Genomic DNA, 20,951 nt, shown 5'->3' on the forward strand with positions numbered 1-20,951 from the left:
CGGCGATAGTAAGAGGCTAACCCGAGGAAGGTGCGTAGTTGTGACACATTTAGCGGTTTAGGCCAATTCTGTACCGCCGCAATTTTTGCTGGATCGGTGGCAATACCTCTAGCACTAATTACGTGTCCTAGAAAACCCGTCTCTCGCCGCAACAGCTGGCACTTTTTGGGGTTGAGCCGCAAATTCGTCCGCCGGATAGCCAAAAATACTTCGCGTAGGTTAGCTAGCGCGACCTCAAACTCCTTGCCGTGCACCAGTAAATCATCCAGGTAGACGACACAACGATTGCGAGGAATATCGGCTAACACTTTCTCCATCAACCGTTTGAACGTCGCTGGAGCGTTACAGAGGCCGAACGGCATGCGCCGAAATTGCCATAGCCCTTGCCCGATCGAGAACGCGGTTTTCGGTCGTGCTTCCGGGGCGAGCTCTACTTGCCAATACCCGCTACGCAAATCCAACGAGCTAAACCACGCCGAGCCCGCAACGTGTTCCAGCGCATCATCTATTCGCGGTATATAGCGAAACTGTAGAGCCAGTGTCCACGAGCGCCCGTAACGAAACGTTGTCCAGGCCACAGTTCACGTAGACACCCGCGCGATTTCCTAAGCGTCCTGACCGAAAGTTGAACCCGGCAGTTAGGGAAACAAAGACGGCTGCGGGAGGCGGCTTCCCCTCGGCGCCCCCCGCAGCTAGTCTTAACGGCTGCTGGGGTACGTTGTCCTCAGGCCTGAGAGCGTTGCAGCTGTAGTCCGGCGGTCCCTGGCCTCGGCGTGGTCGCGGAATCTCGGAGGCTGAGTCGAGGCCTAGCCGCGACGGGTTGCCCTGTCCCCGGCTAGGTTCACCTACCGAGCGGCTCCGAGCCACGGGAGACCGCTCGGCTCTTTCGCCGTGGTAGTCAGCCATGATGGGCTCGGCGCGCTCGGCTTCGCGCAGCACCTCCAACAGGGAAGCAGGTGCCGCCAACCGAATGTGGTCGCGAAGCCGCGATGGCCGAATCCCCCGCACGAACGCACGCCGTGCTAGCTCTTCCTGCTGGACGGGCCCGAATTCCGGGTAGCCCTGGCGTGCGAGAGATCTCAGGTCCATGGTGAACGCCCCCAGTGGTTCGGAGGCGCTTCGCACGCGGGTTGCCAGCTCCTCGCACGCGGCCTCGTTACGGTCACCCGCGCCGAACCGGAAGTGGAGCGACTCCCGCAACTTCGCCCAGTCCTTCCGCTCATCCGCCCGGAGGTCTTCCAACGCCCGGAGCGCCTCGCCCTCCAGCGAGAGGGCCACCCAGACGGCTGTCTCCGCCGGGGACCAGCCCGCGAAGTCGGCAGCTAGCTCCACCTGGGCGATAAATGCGTGGGACGGCAGGCGCAGCTGCAGGTCGCCTCGCCGGCTGACGGCGCACGGAGCTGTAGCTTGCTCCGGGGTGCGCTCTAACCCGCTACTCTCCATCCCACTTCTGACACCAAATGTAGCGTTTTTCACCGCTAAGCAGGAACTTGGAGAGACGAGTGAGCTTCCTGGCTGCCCAATGCAAATGGCTGGGAGTATTTTATTGAACACCAGCACAAGACAGCACATCCAACTTCCCAAAAGACACATCCACACTAATTAAAACAAACATCTACCCACACACACAACCCTGGTCGAAACCACTACCCCAAACACCTTTCCCCAACATGGTGAACACATAACACTCCCTCCCGCAAAGCATGATGGTTGTAACTCAAACCCCACCCACGCCACAATACACTAACATCAAACCAATATAGTTGTTTTATTTACCGTTACTAATTTGATATTTATTTGCCATTAAAAACACAGTGGACAATTAAACAATTATGTAAATGTATACTTTAATTAAATTTATTGTGTAAATAAATAGATAAACAAACATAGAAACAAGCACTCGCATAAGTTTCTCATACACACGCACATACACACACAGTGCTGTGACAGTTTTAGAAGCCTGAAAGCAGAGACAAGCTGATTTTTTTTCTTAATTCAGTGAAGTGGAGGAGGTGTGAATGTGTGTGTGTGTGTGAGTTGCCCGACTCAAACATTGATTGTAAACATGGGAAATAAATCCACCCTCATTAATACTTCCTGTGTTGTTACAAGTTGGCCAAATAAAAATAATAATTTCATTCATGTGTTGAATTTTTTTTTAAGTGGAATACAGCACAGTGAAATCTCTTGGAGACTAATTGTGTCTAGTGGAGAGATCGTAGTTGCGGCAGGTTGTCTGGTTAATGCCCACCCTTTAGCATCACAAACCTTTGCTTTACATTTAGTCACAATAAATTAACACTTAGGCACTCCTATCCAGAGCGACTTAAAGAGCAAAATGTGCTTTAAAGTTTGCGTGATTATTAGACACTATTAATTAGCAGTGCATCATGAGGAAGCATGTAACAAATCCTCTTTTAAAATGAGGTGATACTTTAGTAGAGGTTCATTATGATTTAGTTTGCGGTAAAGCTCTTGATAATATCCTTCTGTTTACATTAGTTTTAAATCTTCTGGAAACTACATATTTTTCTCTTTTTTACTGTTATGAATTGTGTGACAGACACAAGTGCAGGTCACCCAGTCTATACTAAGGTTCTTACTCAGGCAAACAATATCCAATAAGGTAAAACAAGGTGAAGGTCAGGAAACAGAGTTCAAGGGATTAACAAACCATTGTTATTGTAAATGACAAATTCTGAAAACAAAGAGGGAAATCACAGGATCAATAACTAGGACAACATATATGGTTTCACAGATCCTCCAGTGATTGATACGTGTCTAAAAAAAATCACTCTTACTCTCACTTGCTTACACTAAAAACTGAAACTAATGGGCTCATTTAGAACATCATCTTCATCAGCAGGAATATGAGTGGGCGGGGCCACTAAACATGACATAGCTGGTACTAGATTATGGCTGAAAGCCTTGGACTTTCTCTTTTTAATAAAAGGATGCAAGAAAATGAGTTTGGGGTTCAGGAGATAATCAGTAAAGTGGTGGGCTAGAAATTATGTGCTGTGAGCGTCCTGTTATTTGCCCCTTTCAGGTGTAATGTTGAGGAGTGTTCTTCATCACTAAGCAGCTTGCAAAGGGTCTGCAGTGCGTAGGGTCTGCTTGGGAGCTTAAAAGTGCCACCTCTGTTTTGTGCCCATCTCAACACAGATTTTTTTTTAACCCTATCATTTCTGGCCAGCTGGTGCAGCACCAATTTTTTTTTATCTCATCTCATGTCTGTGTGTCTGTGGTCCTCCCTGAGTCAAGCTCTTACAATGGTCACAATCCTTTGAATGGACTGGTTTGGAAATTCACAGACCATTACTGCACAGTTGGTGATGTAGATTGTGAATCGTTATATACCCTGTGTGTGAGGGTGGATTTTTATTAGGTGTTGATAGTCAGTATTTGGGGGATCTAGAGTGGGTGTGGGTTAAAGTGGCAGGCTCTGGAAGTGCCAAATTATTTTCCTTGAATGTCCACTGTCTGGTTCCAAATGTAAGTCAATACCCATAGACAACAATGTTAGAATGTCCAACTTTACAACAGAAATAAACATTTTTACAGGCTGGTACAAACATGCTTTTTATGTCAACAGTTAGATTAATGACAACGATACAAGGGGTAAATTTGTATGTAACTTTATTAGTTAAAGTTATATTAAGCCATAAAATGATGCATAATTAGGGACGTGGATGATTTAAGTGACAGGTTTCAAACCACTATATGTGGCTAAAGATAATATAGCTAGCTTGTGGTAACTGAGGTAAGAGAGTATGTTATAACCAACAGCCATGTTATAACCAACAGCTTTGTTTCACCCAGGTTCAAATCCCACAACCACCAAGTTGCCACTGTTGGGCCCTGGAGCAAGGCCCTTAACCCTTAAATAAGTCGCTCTGGATAGGAGTGTCTGCTAAATGTAAATGTATAGATCAACTGGGGTTTAGATGAAGTCAGTTCCTGTTAAAGTGGCAACAAGAAAAGTTCTGATGTTTAAGCTTCAAAACCGCTCTTCAGAAAACTTATGGGTGATGCAGGGTTTGTACAGATTTATTATTATTATTATTATTATTATTATTCAGTCTATAGTTGGGATGTGTAATATCTGTGGCCTGTTTATAATCTTTGTTTGTTGTTTGGCACCTGCTTTGGCTCATTCCTCACTTCATCTTCAGAAACCATTTTATTTTCTATGGTCCATTTGTAGAACCTGTTTAATGCTGGTCATGGTTGCAGTCAAGTGAATGCCTATTTGCTGAACAGGAATACATCCAGGACAACAACAATGACATCAAACAACAACAACAATAATAATAATAATAATAATAATAATAATAATAATAATAATAATAATAATCATCATCATCATCATCATCATAATAATAATAACAATAATTAAAATAATATCAACAACAGCAACAACAATAATAATAATAATAATAATAATAATAATAATAATAATAATAATAATATGTAGCAGTATTCCGTTCACCTAACTGTGGTTAAATAAATAAGGAATGCTGAAATAAATACTTCTCATTAGCTTTGTACACTCACACACTCACAGGACAGTGACAGTTTTAGAGGCCTGAGAGCAGACACATCAATTTTTTTATAGTTTGGTGATGCTGTTCAGCAGTGAGGAAGGGGAGGAGGTGTGAAGATAGATGTGCAGAGGAGGTGTGAAGATAGATTTAAAGAGGATGACCTCTTGTTGATAGACAAAAGTGTCCCCACTGACAGGTATTGTGTTGTTTTAAAATTGTGTTGATTTTATTTATTTAATTATTTCAGAATACATGAAAACCAAACGCAGTTAGCGGTTTGTGAAAAGGTATTTTTTAAGTATAATGCAGTAAATCACACTAACTGAAACAGATTTGAAAGTGTGTGAGTGTGTTAGGTGGAGTATACTAAAGCCATGCTTTTAGGCCACATTGTACTCTAAAACCTGGAGTTTGGTGCTGTTACTGGTGTGGATCTGACATTATGTCAGTGAAATATTTACTAGCAAAGTGTACAGCCTATCGTAACCTTAACAGCAAACTCAGTTAGCAAGCCTGTTTTAGCTACTGGACTTATTCATGCTAATAATAATATGTACTATTAGTAATTTCAATTGTTTGTTCCCAGAAGTCCATCCTCTTTAAACGTGTGATGGAATGAAATTAAAGCACACAACGCTAGTGAGGAAATGGCTTTGCTGCTAAGAATGCTTTATAAGAATGCATTTTGCTTATTGCACTTTCTTTTTAAAGAAATTTAATCATCATACTTACTGCACTGTTTCTACAGAGAGCCCAGAACACCTAGCTATGACCCCATGTGCACCTGTATCTGCATAATGTATACATTGTGCTACAGTCAATTTATAATATTCACTTAACAGCTTATATAAATGGTGATGGTCTGCCGTATGAACTTTTCTATGCTCCCCTATAGACAATCCCACCCCCACACCCACTAACCCAATCTGAACACAGAGCAGGTTGTTGGTCATACTGTTGGTCTATATGATCTCACATATTATTCACAGTTTAGAACTGAGTTTTAGACCCTCTTTTTGTTTCTGCTTGATTTTCCTCCTAGGAGTCATCACTAGACACAAGATTTAACTGCTGTCTTTCCTTCTCTCCACAACATGTGGGGGGAAAAAACATGTAAATGTGTAAATGTCCTTTCTTGTGTGTTAGAGAGAAACAGAAAGTGCTTACATTTTTTTCAAAAAAGAGCAGTATCCTCTCTTTATTTCCTAGTTGTGTGATCTGATTTCAAGGAAACACATGAACTGTTAAGACTTTAACTCACATTACTGCTCAGTCAGTCAGTCAGTCATTATAGAGACAGGATGGAGCTCAGTCCTCTCCCTGTGATGCTCTGTGAGTAAATGTTCTCTTTGTGTCTTCATTAGAGTGAGTGTTGGGTATAAAGTTGTTCATCTGCAGTCTGAATGTCCTGAGTGATGAGCTTATTGTGTGATTAGCACATGTGCTAAATGTTACACAGTAACATTATGTTGGTTTTTATGTGATGAGATGATCACACCCTGCACTTAAGTTCATCCTTTATTCTGCACATATACATTACTGCACAGTGAAATTCTTTATTCTTTGCATATCCCAGCTTTATAACAACCTTCCAATCAGTAATTCAGAGCCTTAACACACTGAGCTGAGACAACATCGAAAAACACCACATTGTGTAGTAACCACTGTGCAAATCACTTTAAATAAGACACTTTACGAAGTCACTTTTTATGCATATTTGCACACCACCTCCATTTCAAACTTCTAAATTTCTGTTTTTAAAAAATTTCTATTTTCTTTTCTATATTTCTATATTAGTTATATTTATATTTTGTTCTATATTGATATTCTGTTCATATTTGTAAAGTATATTTTACTTTGTACAGTACATTTCACCAGTTAATCTTATTTTCTAACGTATTACTTTTTTTACAATATATTTTACTTTGTACAGCATATTTTATAAGTTAATTTCATTTTTAACATATTTCTTTTATTCATATTTCTTTTCTTATGTACAAGCTTTTATTATTTTTTTAAGGTCACCGGCAGTCGTATAATCATTTCACTGCATATCGTACTGTGTATGACTGTGTGTGTGACAAATACAATTTGAATTTGAAAGCAAAATTAAAGACATTAATGAGGAGAGTAATGAATTTTCTATTTTATTTTAAAGTAGATTAGATTTCCTGAATAAGAATGAATCTTGTTTGTTTGGTGTGACTACAATGTGCTGTTTTCATGAATAGATTAAATCATGGTAATATTTTTGTCATGTTCTCTGTTTCTGTTCACTTTTTAGTGTTGGTTTCACTTGTACCAGAGGCCCATAATCAAGGTGATTTATACACAGTTTATCCTACAGTATATAATGTATATTTATTATTATTTAAATTGTGGCTGATGGTTCTGTACGAGTTGTCAACTGCAATTCACTTTATGCCTTTTGGTGGTTTAACAAGAATTATTGTCAGTTAAGATAAATACAGTGGAACCTTGGGTTGCGAGCATAATTCATCCCAGAAGTGGGCTCATATATCAAAACACTTTTACATCAAAGCGACTTCCCTCTAAGAAATAATGGAAACTTAAATTATTTATTCCACAGCCCCCAAAAAATAAACACATAAAAATGATTAAAACAAAATATAAAATCCCAAAATAAGTCTTGCCATCAGTGTGCATGCAGATGCAGATGCAAATGCTGTGTGTGTGTATGTGTGTGAGCCCCTCCCCTCTTTCTCTTCTTGTCTTACACTTCATCCTCTCTTATTTCAGTTTCACACACACACATTAACAGAAATACTGTTTTATCAAGAAAACTAACAAGGAACATCACTAATGACACTCGAGTGTGCATTACTGTCACAATAATTTAACTAATTTTTACTTCACCAACATAAAGTAAAAATAAAACAAATTAACCATCACTTTATTTTTAAAAAGTACAGCGACAGAGCAGTGTTTCTGTTAAGTGTGTGTGTGCGTCTGTGTGTGTGTGTGTGTGTGTGTGTGTGTGTGTGTGTGTGTGTGTGTGTGTGTGTGTGTGTGTGTGTGTGTGAAGGAAAGAGGAGGGGGAAGGGGCACACTGTACCAATGAGGCATGCACACAAGTGCAGGCTGACACACACAGAGAGAGAGAGAAAATGGATCTTTAACCTCTCTAATGAGACTTGCTTTTGCTTTACGCTCGCGTGTACTGTTTATTATAATACACGTGTGTGCGTGTGTAAAGCAAAAGCAACATATTAAACTGTAATGCTGCCCAGTCTCATGTTACTCAGTCAAATTCAATTTCTAGTTTTTATTTGGTGAAAATAAAAGGAGATGGTTAAAGATTGTAATAAAACAGTTTAAACACAAGGGTAGAGCAACACATTTACACATTCCCATCTGTTCATTCCCTCAGACTCACTTAATGTTTTTAATAGTGTTAAAGAGAATTCATGTCCTGTTCTGCAGTGAACTGTTCTAACATCAGCAGGGTTTTTTTTTAATTTTTTTTAGTTTTTGTTTGTCTGTTTTGGGGGTTTGTTGCTCATTCTGACATCTAAGCTAAATTAATTGAATGTGTTTTTTATAAACCAAGATAACTCACATTAACTAAATAAAAACAATAATAATAAATAAAGAATGTATAACTTTAGGGAGCACAGTGGTTTATTAGTTATCCAGGGTTTAGTTTCTGCACGTGTGTGTGTGTGTGTGTGTGTGTGTGTGTGTGTCTATGTGGCCCCAAGTTTCTTGTGATTAGCTCCAGGCCTCCTGCGACCCCTAATGGATAATCAGCATAGAGAAGGAGGAGTGAGTGTAAGACTTTAGGTAACACTTAAAGTAGTTTAATGAGGTTATTTTTTTTTCCTTTTTGTATACCAGCTATCTGATTAGATTATCTAGAGATTATTTATAGCTGTAGATTTTCTGCCATATATAGATTAGCAATATAAGGAGATCAGTGTACTACAGTATATAGATTTATTATATAAGGAGAGTCACTACCTGTAAACGTGCCAAGTATAAACCAGACACCTTCTCTTTCAGTCACACCAACACAGACTGCATTATTTCTAACAAAACATTATTTTGTAATGGTCATGTGACTCTGTTTACCTCTGTGTGCCCTAAAAATGACTATGAATTTTTAACAGTATAATCTTTCTACAGGGTGGCCTAAAGCTGTGGTGTCCATAACACCTGATACACACGTGTTCATTGGAGAACGTGTTACTCTCAGATGTGAAATACAGGGAGGAGGAGACACTCGCCGGTCATACACATGGTATAAGAATTATAACATACTCCATAAATATGAAAAATCATTTACTCTCTGGTCTGCTGGAAATTCTGACAGTGGTGACTACTTCTGCGGAGAGTACTATAATCTGTTAGAGAGTGCTGCTGGTAGACTGACTGTATCAGGTGAGTCTGTGTGTTTGTGTTTGTCCTTAAAACCTTATAATTATTTGAGGATTTGGATTTTGAGCTGTCAGTGACTGAGGATTGATCAGTGCTGATTTTACTTCTCTGTGTAATCTGCTCATTTCTTTCACAAGAATCATGATTTTGTAATATCACCTGGGATTTATATTATATTTACTGTATAACTGTGGTGAGTCAGTATGAATAATAACACACAGTAAACTGTTAATCAGACTGACACCACAATAATATGAAGGAATACATGGAATTATAAAAAGGGAGGAAATCTTATCTTGTCCTTTGGCAGCCATAATTACTTATATTATAAGACACATAGAGACCTTGGAATTATACATTTGTTTATTTCTTTTTTATGGAGATTCTGTAATTTTAAGATTAAGACCATAAACTTTGGTAAAACATGTAATTATTTAATTCCAGTTTCATGTTTCTGTCCCTCCCTCTATCATATGTGTGATCTGTTGACAAACTAAATTAAATAGTCTTGTGTATCTACAGGCTTTAGTGTCTGTATTGGGCTTTTGTTTTACTATATTTATATGAAATGGTTATATTTACTGTAACGCATGTTTCAGTATATCAAAACACTCGTAAATCAAAGAATTTCCCCATGAGAAATAATAAAAACTCAGCTTATTCGTTCCACAACCTAAAAAAATAAATATATGGAAATAATTTATACAGAACATACCGTAAAAAAATAAAACAAATTAAGCTGCACTTTACCTTTGAAAAGAGTTACGACAGAGCAGTGTTTCTGTCAGTGTGTGTGTGTGTGTGTGTGTGTGTGTATGAAAGTCCTCACACACATTAGCCCTCCCTCCTGTCAAATAATTGTCTCTAATGACACTTTTACAGAGAGAGAAACTGGATCTTTAACAAGGAACCTCTTTATGACACTTGCTTTTGCTTTACACACACGTGGTATACAATAAACAGTACACGTGAAAGGACGACTTTCACACACACAAACACAAAATAAAACATGTTTTTTCCGTGGTCACAGTGTTATAGTGAACAGAGAAGAACCATTGGCTCAGTTGTGATCACGTGACCCTCGGCATCAAATCCCCATGCGTGCAACATGACACTCAATGACACTCAATGACACTCAGTGACACTCAGTGACAATGGTACTCGTAAATCACACACATTTAAATTAACTACTGTACTTCATCTTTATATTTCATAATATTGAATTTTGAACCACCTTTTGTCATCAGTGCCTCCTTCTACCCATCTGTCCCCAGCCCACCTGCAATGGACATACTCTAATTGCAAAAGGTTTCTGGAAGCAGCATTGTATACCATACACCATGTGTATCACATGACTGGGTTTTACTGATAAATCTGTTTGTAACGTAATTTGCTCCATCTCTGACTGATCAGATTACAGAAATTTGGTTATATTAGAAATCCCACCTTGGAACAACTAACAACTCTTCAGTACCAGTACTGTATATAACCACATCTGCGCCCAATACCCCCCACCCCCACTGCTACACACATACACACACATACACACACACCACCATCTATTGAAGATGAGGAAACAGGCTGTTTTCTTTACTGAAATATACTAGTTTTCCAGCTGCTTGCACACCTGGACTGTCAGTTTGTGCTGAAAGAGAAGTAAACTATCTACTTCAATTTCTATTGAAAAAGCTGTGAGACACCTGAGAAGCTTCCCTGTGATTGAGCTGACTAATATTTTGTTCTCCCTAAAAGAAACAAAAGGATAAAATCTACCCCCCTCGTACCCTTATTATATTGTCTTGGTGTCTACCACCTCTGTATGTGCAGAAAATGTAACATGAAAGACATGTGCTGTTCTGTGTTATTCTATTCCATTCTATTCTATTACACAACAGTTAGTTCTGACCGAGTAATGTGATTGGACATGAGGCTTTTCATGAGTTGTGATAATAGATGGTAACAGCACTGGGACACTCTAGCTGTTTTTTTATTGGCTAGTAGAAACCTGTAAAGTGGACTGTGCAGGGTATTTAGCCATGTTAAGTGTGATCCCAAACTGTGCTGGTGCACAGGGTGTTGCAAATGGAGTGATTTTGTCAAGGGAAATTCCCTTAACCAACATTCCCTGCATCACACTTAAAGTAGACTGTGGAATGAAGCACATTCAGTGAGAATAAATGAAAAGCCTCACCCATTAAGAGCAGTGCAACAATCACTTAACAATCAGTGCGCTGGTTGTGAGGAGAACGTGTGAAGGGCTGTATGCCATCCTGCAAAATTTTGAAAGACTTTTTTTTCCCCACTGTTTTTTTAATAAACAAAGTTGGCCTCTGAGGCTGGTGTGGAGACTCTGTCTCTCTGGCATGGCGGTACGTGTGTGCTGGGGCGGAGTACTGATAGAAGAATTGTTATTGGTGGTGGGAGAGTAGATGAGGTGTAAGAACATCTACTTAGCTTCCCATGAGAGCTCTCCTGCTCAGATGTAAGAGCTCTAATGTCCGCAGACAGATCCTCACACACACACCCACACATACACACACTCACACACCCATTCACAATTTTTACCCATTTCACCCATCCGGGAGTACCCGGAATACCTGGAGGAAACCCACCTAACACGGGGAGAACATGCAAACTCCATGCACACAGAGACGGGAATCAAGCCTGGCCGAGAATCGAACCCGAAACCTGAAGGTGCAAGGCGACACTCGTGTCAGACATGTCCTGTCCTTCCGCAGACAGATCCTAATGGTTTTAAATAATCCAGTGACACTTAACATAAACTTCAAGTATAAAGAGGGTGAAAACAGTTACCCTGTTTTTGCCGCCTCGGAGCGACTGAGGTGTTTTGAGTGTTTTGAGACGTTGGACATGGACGGAAAACAGCAGGAAGACAGCCAGCTTGGGGGGGGGGGGGGGGGGGGGATGGAGTTCATACCCAGAGCAGAGACACACCAGGACTCAACAGGTCAGTCCTGAACACACCGGCATCACTGAAACACACCATGCACTTGGCACTAAAACGAACAGGAGAGCGAAGAGGCAGAGTGCAGCACCGCACACACACTCACACACACACACACACACACACACACACATACACCCGTAGACATAATGGAGCAAGTCAACCTCTTTCTACAGCTGTTGAAAACTGAAGAAAAAAAAACGGCAAGTAAAAATGTTAAAAGAACAACGAAAAACTAACGCAACAAAAAACTAATCGTCATTCAGAAGGAAGAAAAAGTGGACAACCTGCTGAACCAAACCACAAACTGTATATAGTCCTGTTAATTAATGGACAAAAGAATAAAACTAAAAAGAAAGGTCCTTTCAATAGGAAGGAAGGAGGGTGGGGGGCTTATTGGTTGTGGAGCTGCACAAACGGCAGCAGTTTTCATGATGACTTTCTGCTGGTAAGACGCATTGATGATTATCAATGATGTTATACTACTGTATACACAAGTTATTACTTCGGTTTATGAGCTTCTAGAACATGTTATTTGTGAAAACAAATTAAGAAGAATGTGTATTAGGCTGCTTGTAAACTCTGAATCTCGGTTTATTTTATTTATGACCATCATACATCATTAATGACCTGCAATATAACCAACTTATGGTGCTGTTTATCTCAAGCTAATAAAGGAAGCATTGAGTGACCATCCACCTGACTCGCAGTGTCGATTACTCCACCATCACCCACACAGTCACACACACACACATATATAGATAGATAGATAGATAGATAGATAGATAGATAAGTAAAAATGTAAAGTAGTTTTTTTTTCTCTTTCTTTCTAATACGCACACACGCACGCACAAAACATTGATTTACAGGATATGGTGTGCCGACCTCAGAGTGACAACAGGCCCATAGCGACATCTAGTGGTTTAAACGTGAAATAAACGTCTTAAGTGTGTCCTTCCGTATTAGAAAATCGAATGAACAAAGTCTTGGCTGTTACATGTTCATCACCCTGCATGTTAATAATGTTCACCTTCATAATCTTTAGTTAAAAATTGAACCGTTTAGTTCATAAAAAGATGAGCGGGTTCTTGTACAACACTGGAAAGCAGACAACTCTAATAATATCTGCTCTGATTAGCAGCTCTGACTCCATCATCATTTCATCTCAACAGCAAAACCCAAACCGACTGCGAGAGTGAATCCTCAGAGCTCCATCTACACTGGAGACACCGTCACTCTGACCTGTGAGCTGAAGCAGGGCACTGGATGGGAGTTTCTCTGGTACAAAAATAATCAGCAGCTACAGGATTTGAGTCCTGACCCAGTAAACACCAAAACACTCTCTGTGACAGTGAATAATACAGGAGACACAGTGTATAAGTGTGTAGCAGGCAGGTATAACACCTGGGAAGAGACACACTACTACACTGAGTACAGCGATAAAGTCATGATTACTGCAAAAGGTAAAACATGATTGTTTTTATCTATTTCCAAGATGATTAAAGTTAGAAGTAGTGAGAATATAAATTGTGCATAACTATAACAATTCCATGTTATTCTATAATATTTTAAATCATGTTGAAATACGTTTTAAATAGGATTTGAGACCAGAGAGGTCTAAAAAAGTTTAACTCAAGGTTTAACTCAGTAAAGTAAGTAAATCAGTTACTGTAAGTGTGTGTTTATCAGAGAGATTTACTCTCATATGTGAGATACAGAGTAGTGGACACAGGTGTTACAACTTATTCAGGAATAAACAAACAAATAAATCTTCTTTGTCTTTCGGCTGTTCCCTTTCAGAGGTCGCCACAGCAAAATCATTTGCCTCCATCTAACCCTATCCTCTGCATCCTCTTCTCTCACACCAACTAACTTCATGTCCCCTTTGGTCTTCCTCTAGACCTCCTGCCTGGCAGTTCCAACCTCAGCATCCTTCTACCAATATATTCACAATCTCTCCTCTGAACATGTCCAAACCACCTCAATCTGGCCTCTCTGACTTTATCTCCAAAACATCTAACATGGGTTGTCCCTCTGATGAACTCATTCTTGATCCTATCCATCCTTGTCACTCCCAAGGAGAACTTCAACATCTACAGCTCTGCTACCCCTAACTCTGCCTCCTGTCTTTTCTTCAGTGTCTGTAGACCACTGTCCTGTACACCTTTCCTTTCATTCTCGCTGATACTCTTTTATCGCACAACACACCTGACACTTTTTTCCACCCATTCCAACCTGCCTGTACCCGCCTCTTCACCTCCTTTCTACACTCTCCGTTGCTCTGGACCGTTGACCCTAAGTACTTAAAATCTTGCACCTTCTTTACCTCTGCTCCCTGTAGCCTCACCGATCCTCCTGGGTCCCTCTCATTTACACACATGTATTCCGTCTTGCTGCGGCTAACCTTCATTCCTCTGCTTTCCAGAGCATACCTCCACCTCTCCAAATTTTCCTCCACCTGTTCCCTGCTCTCGCTACAGAGCACAATGTCATCTGCAAACATCATAGTCCATGGGGACTCCTGTCTTACCTCATCTGTCATCCTGTCCATCACCAGAGCAAACAAAAAGGGGCTTAGAGCCGATCCTTGATGCAGACCCACCTCCACCTTGAACTCTTCTGTCACACCTACAGCACATCTTACCACTGTCTTACAGCTCTCATACATGTCCTGCACCACTCTAACATACTTCTCTGCCACTCCAGACTTCCTCATACAATACCACAGCTTCTCTCTTGGCACCCTGTCATACGCTTTCTCTAAATCTAAAAAAACACAATGCAACTCCCTGTTACCTTCTCTGTACACATCCGCCAGCATCCTCAAAGCAAATACTGCATCTGATGTACTCTTTCTAGGCATAAAACCATATTGCTGCTCACAAATGCTTACGTCTGCCCTTAACCTAGCTTCCACTACTCTTTCCCACAGCTTTATTGTCTGGCTCATTAGCTTTATACCTCTATAATTGCCACAGCTTTGCACATCTCCCTTGTTCTTAAAAATTGGCACCAATACACTTCTCCTCCATTCCTCTGGAATCCTCTCACTCTCCAAGATCTTGTTAAAAAAACTTGTCAGAAACTCTACTGCCACCTCTCCTAAGCACTTCCATACGTCCACAGGTATGTCATCAGGACCAACAGCCTTTCCACTCTTCATCCTCTTCAACGCCCTTCTCACCTCACTTCTACCAGTATTTGCTACTTCCTGTTCCACAACAGTCACCTCTTCTACTCTTTGTTCTCTTTCGTTTTCCTCATTCATCAACTCCTTAAAGTACTCCTTCCATCTTCCCATCACCCTCCTGGCATCTGTCAGTACATTTCCATCTCTATCTTTAATCACTCTAACCTGCTGCACATCCTTCCCATCTCTATCTCTCTGCCTTGCCAACCTGTACAGATCCACCTCTCCCTCCCTACTGTCTAGCCTAGCATACAAGTCCTCATATGCTCTTTGTTTGGCCTTTGCCACCTCTACCTTCACCTTACTCTGCATCTCCCTATACTCCTGTCTACTCTCTTTAGTCCTCTCAGTGTCCCACTTCTTCTTAGCTAGCCTCTTTCCCTGTATACACTCCTGGACTTTCTCATTCCACCACCAAGTCTCCTTGTCCACTTTCCCCTTACCTGATGATACACCAAGTACCCTCCTACCTGTCTCCCTAATCACATTGGCTGTAGTTGTCCAGTCAACTGAAAGCACCTCCTGACCACCCATAGCCTGTCTCAACTCCTCCCTAAAGACTTCACAACATTCTTCCTTTCTCAGCGTCCACCACTTTGTCCTCTGCACCCTGTCCATTCTTCCTTTCTCAGCTTCCACCACTTTGTCCTCTTTACCTTCCTCACCACCAGGGCTATTTTACACACCACCATTCTGTGTTTTAATATTATTAAAATATTTTTTATTTTATTAATCTACAAATAAATACTTGTGCACCAGGAATATCAGGTTGTGCTCAACAATGAAAGGACTAAAGTACCTCAGTTCTTGTGATCTTCTCTGTTAGGACTGTAAAATACCTGAGCAGCATATAAAAGCTAAAAGTGCATCCTTATCGTATTTTTATTATATTGTCTTGTATATGATTATATCACCTCGAGTTTATGCAGAAAATGCATAAAACATGGACAAATATGTGATGTGCTGTTCTAATTTATTTTATTTTATTCTATTCTATTCTATTCTATTCTATTCTATTCTATTCTATTAAATTCTTTAACAGTTTTAACAGTTTGTTAAGTACCCTGTGAAGTGCACTGCACAGCGTATTAAGCTATGTTAAGTACGATTCCTTAATGCTGAGAGCGAAACTTCTCCATTTAAACAGTGGACCATGTGGGGAAGAAGTGAACAATGCTTCATTACTTTATTGGAAGTGTACATGCAACATTTCCCATCAGTCACTGCACCTCGCTGGAGTGCTGAATAAAATTAACCTCTAAGAGGGATTCATATATTTATTATCATTATTATCAAGGATGTCACAATATTAATATGAGACAATAAGAGATTATTATTAATGTAATAACAAAATTTCAAAATTGTGATCAATCAATAAATTCTTTTTTATATTATATGGGCTAGTAATCTGTTAAAATGCACAGTAATTATTCTCTTTACATCTTCTAAAATAAGTAAATAATTTATTCACGAGTTATACACATTTCAGGAGCGTGCGTTTTGTAATGGTATTAGTTTTTAGTTTAATTAATATTTAATTGAACTCAACATTTAATATAACAGGTATCTGGATTACTGGCGTTTCCATGGTAACGCATGGAGAAAGGGATGTCTGTGTTGGTGATGTCTCAGGGTGTCCGAATGATGGGATTTTGTCGAGAGAAGTTCTCTTAGCTGACATTTTCTTGACAGTGAGTAGGGAGCCTACTTTAAAGTACACTGTGGAATGGATCACAGACAGAGAGGATAAATGTAAAGCCCCACCCACTAAGAACTGTGATAGGGTTACTTAACACAAGACAAATCAGTGCTCTCTCCCTCTCACTCTCTCTTAAAAATTGTTTGTTATTTGTGAGCATCAGGGAGCTGCTTGCTATTAAAGTGCAGGATGTCTGTATTACCAATATAATAAAAGTAAGAAATTTAAGTTTTTGATGCTCATGTTCATCATCCTGTATGTAAACAATGATCCCGTTTACGCTCATTAGTTAAAAACTAAACTGATCATGATATTCTATAAAATGTTAAATCTGCTGTTTATGTTGTAAAGGTAAAAGCAGCTCTGACATTTTTATAATTTAATCCCAACAGCAAAACCCAAACCGACTGTGAGAGTGAATCCTCAGAGCTCCATCTATACTGGAGACACCGTCACTCTGACCTGTGAGCTGCAGGAGTCCACTGGATGGGAGTTTCTCTGGTACAAAAATAATCAGCTGTTACAACGTTTCAGCACTGAACCAGTAAACACCAACACACTCTCTGTGACAGTGAATAATACAGGAAACACAGTGTATAAGTGCGGAGCACGCAAAGGTAAAGCCTGGACACGCACAGAGACCTACACAGTGTACAGCAATGAAGTCAGAATTACTGCAAGAGGTATGTTATGACACATACAGTACACTACTTACAATAAGTTAGGGATATTGTTATTTACGAGTGCTTTTCCTATTTGCTCTGAATTTGAATAAAATAAGTAAAAGTTTAATATTACTTAGTTATCCCTTTGATATTACTAATAATGTATGAGAAGTACCATAATTTTCATTAGTTTAATATTTATTACCCCCAAAATTAAGACAATAACAGGGAAAGTCACAAATAAAAAGAATTGACAATGTCAGTAGCGGGTGTTTCCACCTTTTGCCGCAGCAGCTTGACATTGATGTCTCACGCTCCTTACTAGCCTCATGATGTTGTTCTAAGGCAATGCCTACAGTAAGTGCTACACGCAATTTTGCCAGGTCACGTGGGGGTGGTGTACAATCATCCAGTCTCTGTTTCAACTGGTCCCGGACGTGCTCTATGGGGTTCAGGTCAGGGAACATTGATGGCCGTACTATATGAGGCACTCAAATGGTTTGTCTGGAAACCCTAGTACCCCTCGCATCTCCTAAATGGGCCTGCAGCTGTGTGGCAGTTGCATAACGATGTCTGAGTGCATAGGTCCTTAGGTACTGGTCATCGTTGCGGTCTGTCACTCGTGGGGCTCCACTCCTGGGTCTGTCATGAACTCTGCCAGTAGTTCTGTGTCTTGATGCAAGTCTGCTGATGACACTTCGAGACACATCAAGTTCACGAGCAACATCTGACTGCCTGCCACTGACCTGAAGGCGTGCCATGGCAAGGTGGCGCTGCTCATCTGTTAAGTGATGAGGTGTGTTCATGGCTGTTCGAATGATGAACTTAGAATGACTTACTGACAATACCAGCTATTTATACCCACAGAATGTTGAAATTGATGCCTTCAATATAATTGGCTTCAATACAAGGCACAAGTACACAATGAGACCATTACATGGAAAACACAAAATGAGGTGTCTATCACCCCAAATACAATTGCCTCCCTATCCAAAAAATTTCTAAAGTGAAATGAACACCGTATGTATGACATTCACTAAGTCTCTCACAATATCCTTAACTTATTGTGAGTAATGTATATACAGTGGAACCTCAGAGTAACACGGATTGCGAGTGTTCCTGCAAGACGAGCAAAGATTTTTAATAAATTTTGACTTGGAAAACAAGCAAGTCTTGGTTCACAAGTACAGAGTATCATGTATCACACATGCGCTTCTTGTTTTGATGCAGAGCGTCACGTGATGACAACTGAGCCAACGGTTTTTCTCTCTCTTGTGCTGTAGATTTGTGAGTAATCGTCGGCTACCCTGCTGGGTCTTAGTGCTCGTCTCTTACTGGTATAATCAACATCCATGCACCTGTGTACTGTTTACTATAACACTGTGACCACGTATGTGTGTAAAACTTATTTTATTTTGTGTTTGTAAGCGTGTGTCTACAACGGGCGTGTACTGTTTCTTATAACACGTGTGTGCATGAGTGTAAAAGCAAAAGAAAGTCTCATTAGAAGGTTACCCAGATAGCAGAATAACATTGAATTATCATTGAATCAACATTAAAGCATCAACCAACTTGTCATAGAATCAATGTTGAAATTTAGCATTGATTTTTACCATCAGTTTTGCACCTTGAAATAATGTTATTTCAATGATGAAAAATAGATCAAGATGGGCATAAAATCAATGTTTGTTCAACTTAAATTAAATCACTTATTTTACATTGAATCAACATTTAAGCAATTATAGTTTAGTCTTGCTTTATGTACAGCAAGATTCTATGACAGTAAATCATGTCCGTTTTGATTTATTTCTTTAAATAAGAGACTATGTAGAGCTGAAAAGCTTTTTTAAAAAAAAAAAAAGTCAGTAACTCAACATCCTTCAGTTTACATGTAAACATATTTATTTATTTATACCCCATACCCATTTAAACAGGAAGTACCATCACAATTAGAATAAAACAACTATATAATGAAACACACTACAACTTACATACAAATTATTATGAACTGGATGACAAAATGACTTTAACTATTAGAAGAGTTTGTTTATTCTAAATTTATAAAACAGAATCTACCTGCCAAGAGAAGGGACTGGAAAACCATAACAGCATATAAAAATTGCAACCTGCCTCGGCACAATTTAGTCAAATGCAAATAGAAACAATCAAGACAGAAACACAACAGATGACTGAAACATTATTAGTACAGTTGAAATGTATTTACTTAGCAAAACAGATAATAAGACATACAGTAAGTCTGAACTTATGGTTTTCCACCACGAGCAACTCCCCCCAGGGCATAACAAAGCCATTTCTGAACTGTTGAAGCAAAGACAAACTCTAAGGCCTCCTTTTTTTCAACTTGTTGTAGGGCATCTAAAGAATGAAGAACAAACCAAAAGTTAGAACTGCACAATGCTCTAAAAACTTGGAGTGGTAGTTGTTTATGAATGACAAAAGGTGGGTCCAAAATTATTGGAAATGTGACTTTTTACAAATGTACAAATATATACAATATATGTTTTAAATTTTCTTACAATCTTCCATAGATACAATGCACACATTTGATTTTTTTTTGTATGTGTTATTTTACAATCTGCAAATGTTGTCCTACAATGTACATACTCAATGCTATGAAAACAAATATACTTAATGTAACAATGTAGTATGTTATATTATGTGCAAAAAAAAACAAAAACAAAAAAACCTGTAGGGCAAAAAAAAAAAAAAATTAATCCGTAATGACGGTTTTGCAATTTTTCCCCTTAGTTTATAAACCGCACTGACAAATACTTAAACTGTTCCCTCAGTACAACAAATCGTGGCCACGAATTTCCAATCCGTACGCTCAGATACCGTACTGTTTGCGTATTTATTCTTAACATGAAGACTTATTTTGGTGATTTTATTATAAGCTTTTTACCCAGAGTTAGATGCATGTTGCACTGTTAATGTTATTATTAAATAAGGTCTATTATTACATTGCATTTAGTTTAAGAGCAAAGTAATGACAACATAAACTGTACATTATATGTTTTGTATTGCTTTTTACCTTCTCCTTTCCAAACTCACACTGCATGATTTTTAAAGTCATCGGATCACCATTGTTTTCACACTGCACTATCTGTGGTAGCATTTAGTTGATGCTGTGTTCACACTGCATGATGAATTGGCGACAGAGGGTTACACACTGCATGACTTTACAATAGGAAGAATCGCCAACAACTTTGTCTGGTGTGCAAGCTACTGCCAAACGCACACAAGAAGTGATAAGGAAACAACGCAAGATCATGCTGACATTGTGGTCTATAATTCCTCCCCGAACAAACAATAATTGAAAAAGATGACGTCCTTGTTTAAAGGGGTCATACAGGCCTACATGCACTTTTTTAAGCTGTTTGGACTGAACTGTGTGTTAGGAGAGTGCGTACACAACCACTCTACGATCATAAAGAGCCGCCCAGTATTTTTTTTTTTATTTATTAAA

At 39.5% G+C, this 20,951-nt stretch overlaps 1 protein-coding gene across 1 annotated transcript in view; it reads left to right on the plus strand.

Annotated features, from left to right (window-relative positions):
* Positions 1–907: 907 nt before the first annotated feature.
* Positions 908–20,951, plus strand: part of LOC128511118 (carcinoembryonic antigen-related cell adhesion molecule 5-like) — a 76,833-nt gene continuing 56,789 nt past the window's right edge. The window contains exons 1-3 of the mRNA XM_053483824.1: positions 908–956; positions 13,083–13,373; positions 17,192–17,482. Coding sequence (XP_053339799.1) covers positions 908–956; positions 13,083–13,373; positions 17,192–17,482 — 631 coding nt within the window. The remainder of the gene's footprint in view (positions 957–13,082; positions 13,374–17,191; positions 17,483–20,951) is intronic.

The sequence above is a fragment of the Clarias gariepinus genome, chromosome 1 (assembly GCF_024256425.1).
Source record: "Clarias gariepinus isolate MV-2021 ecotype Netherlands chromosome 1, CGAR_prim_01v2, whole genome shotgun sequence".
NCBI classification, from domain to species: Eukaryota; Metazoa; Chordata; class Actinopteri; order Siluriformes; family Clariidae; genus Clarias; species Clarias gariepinus.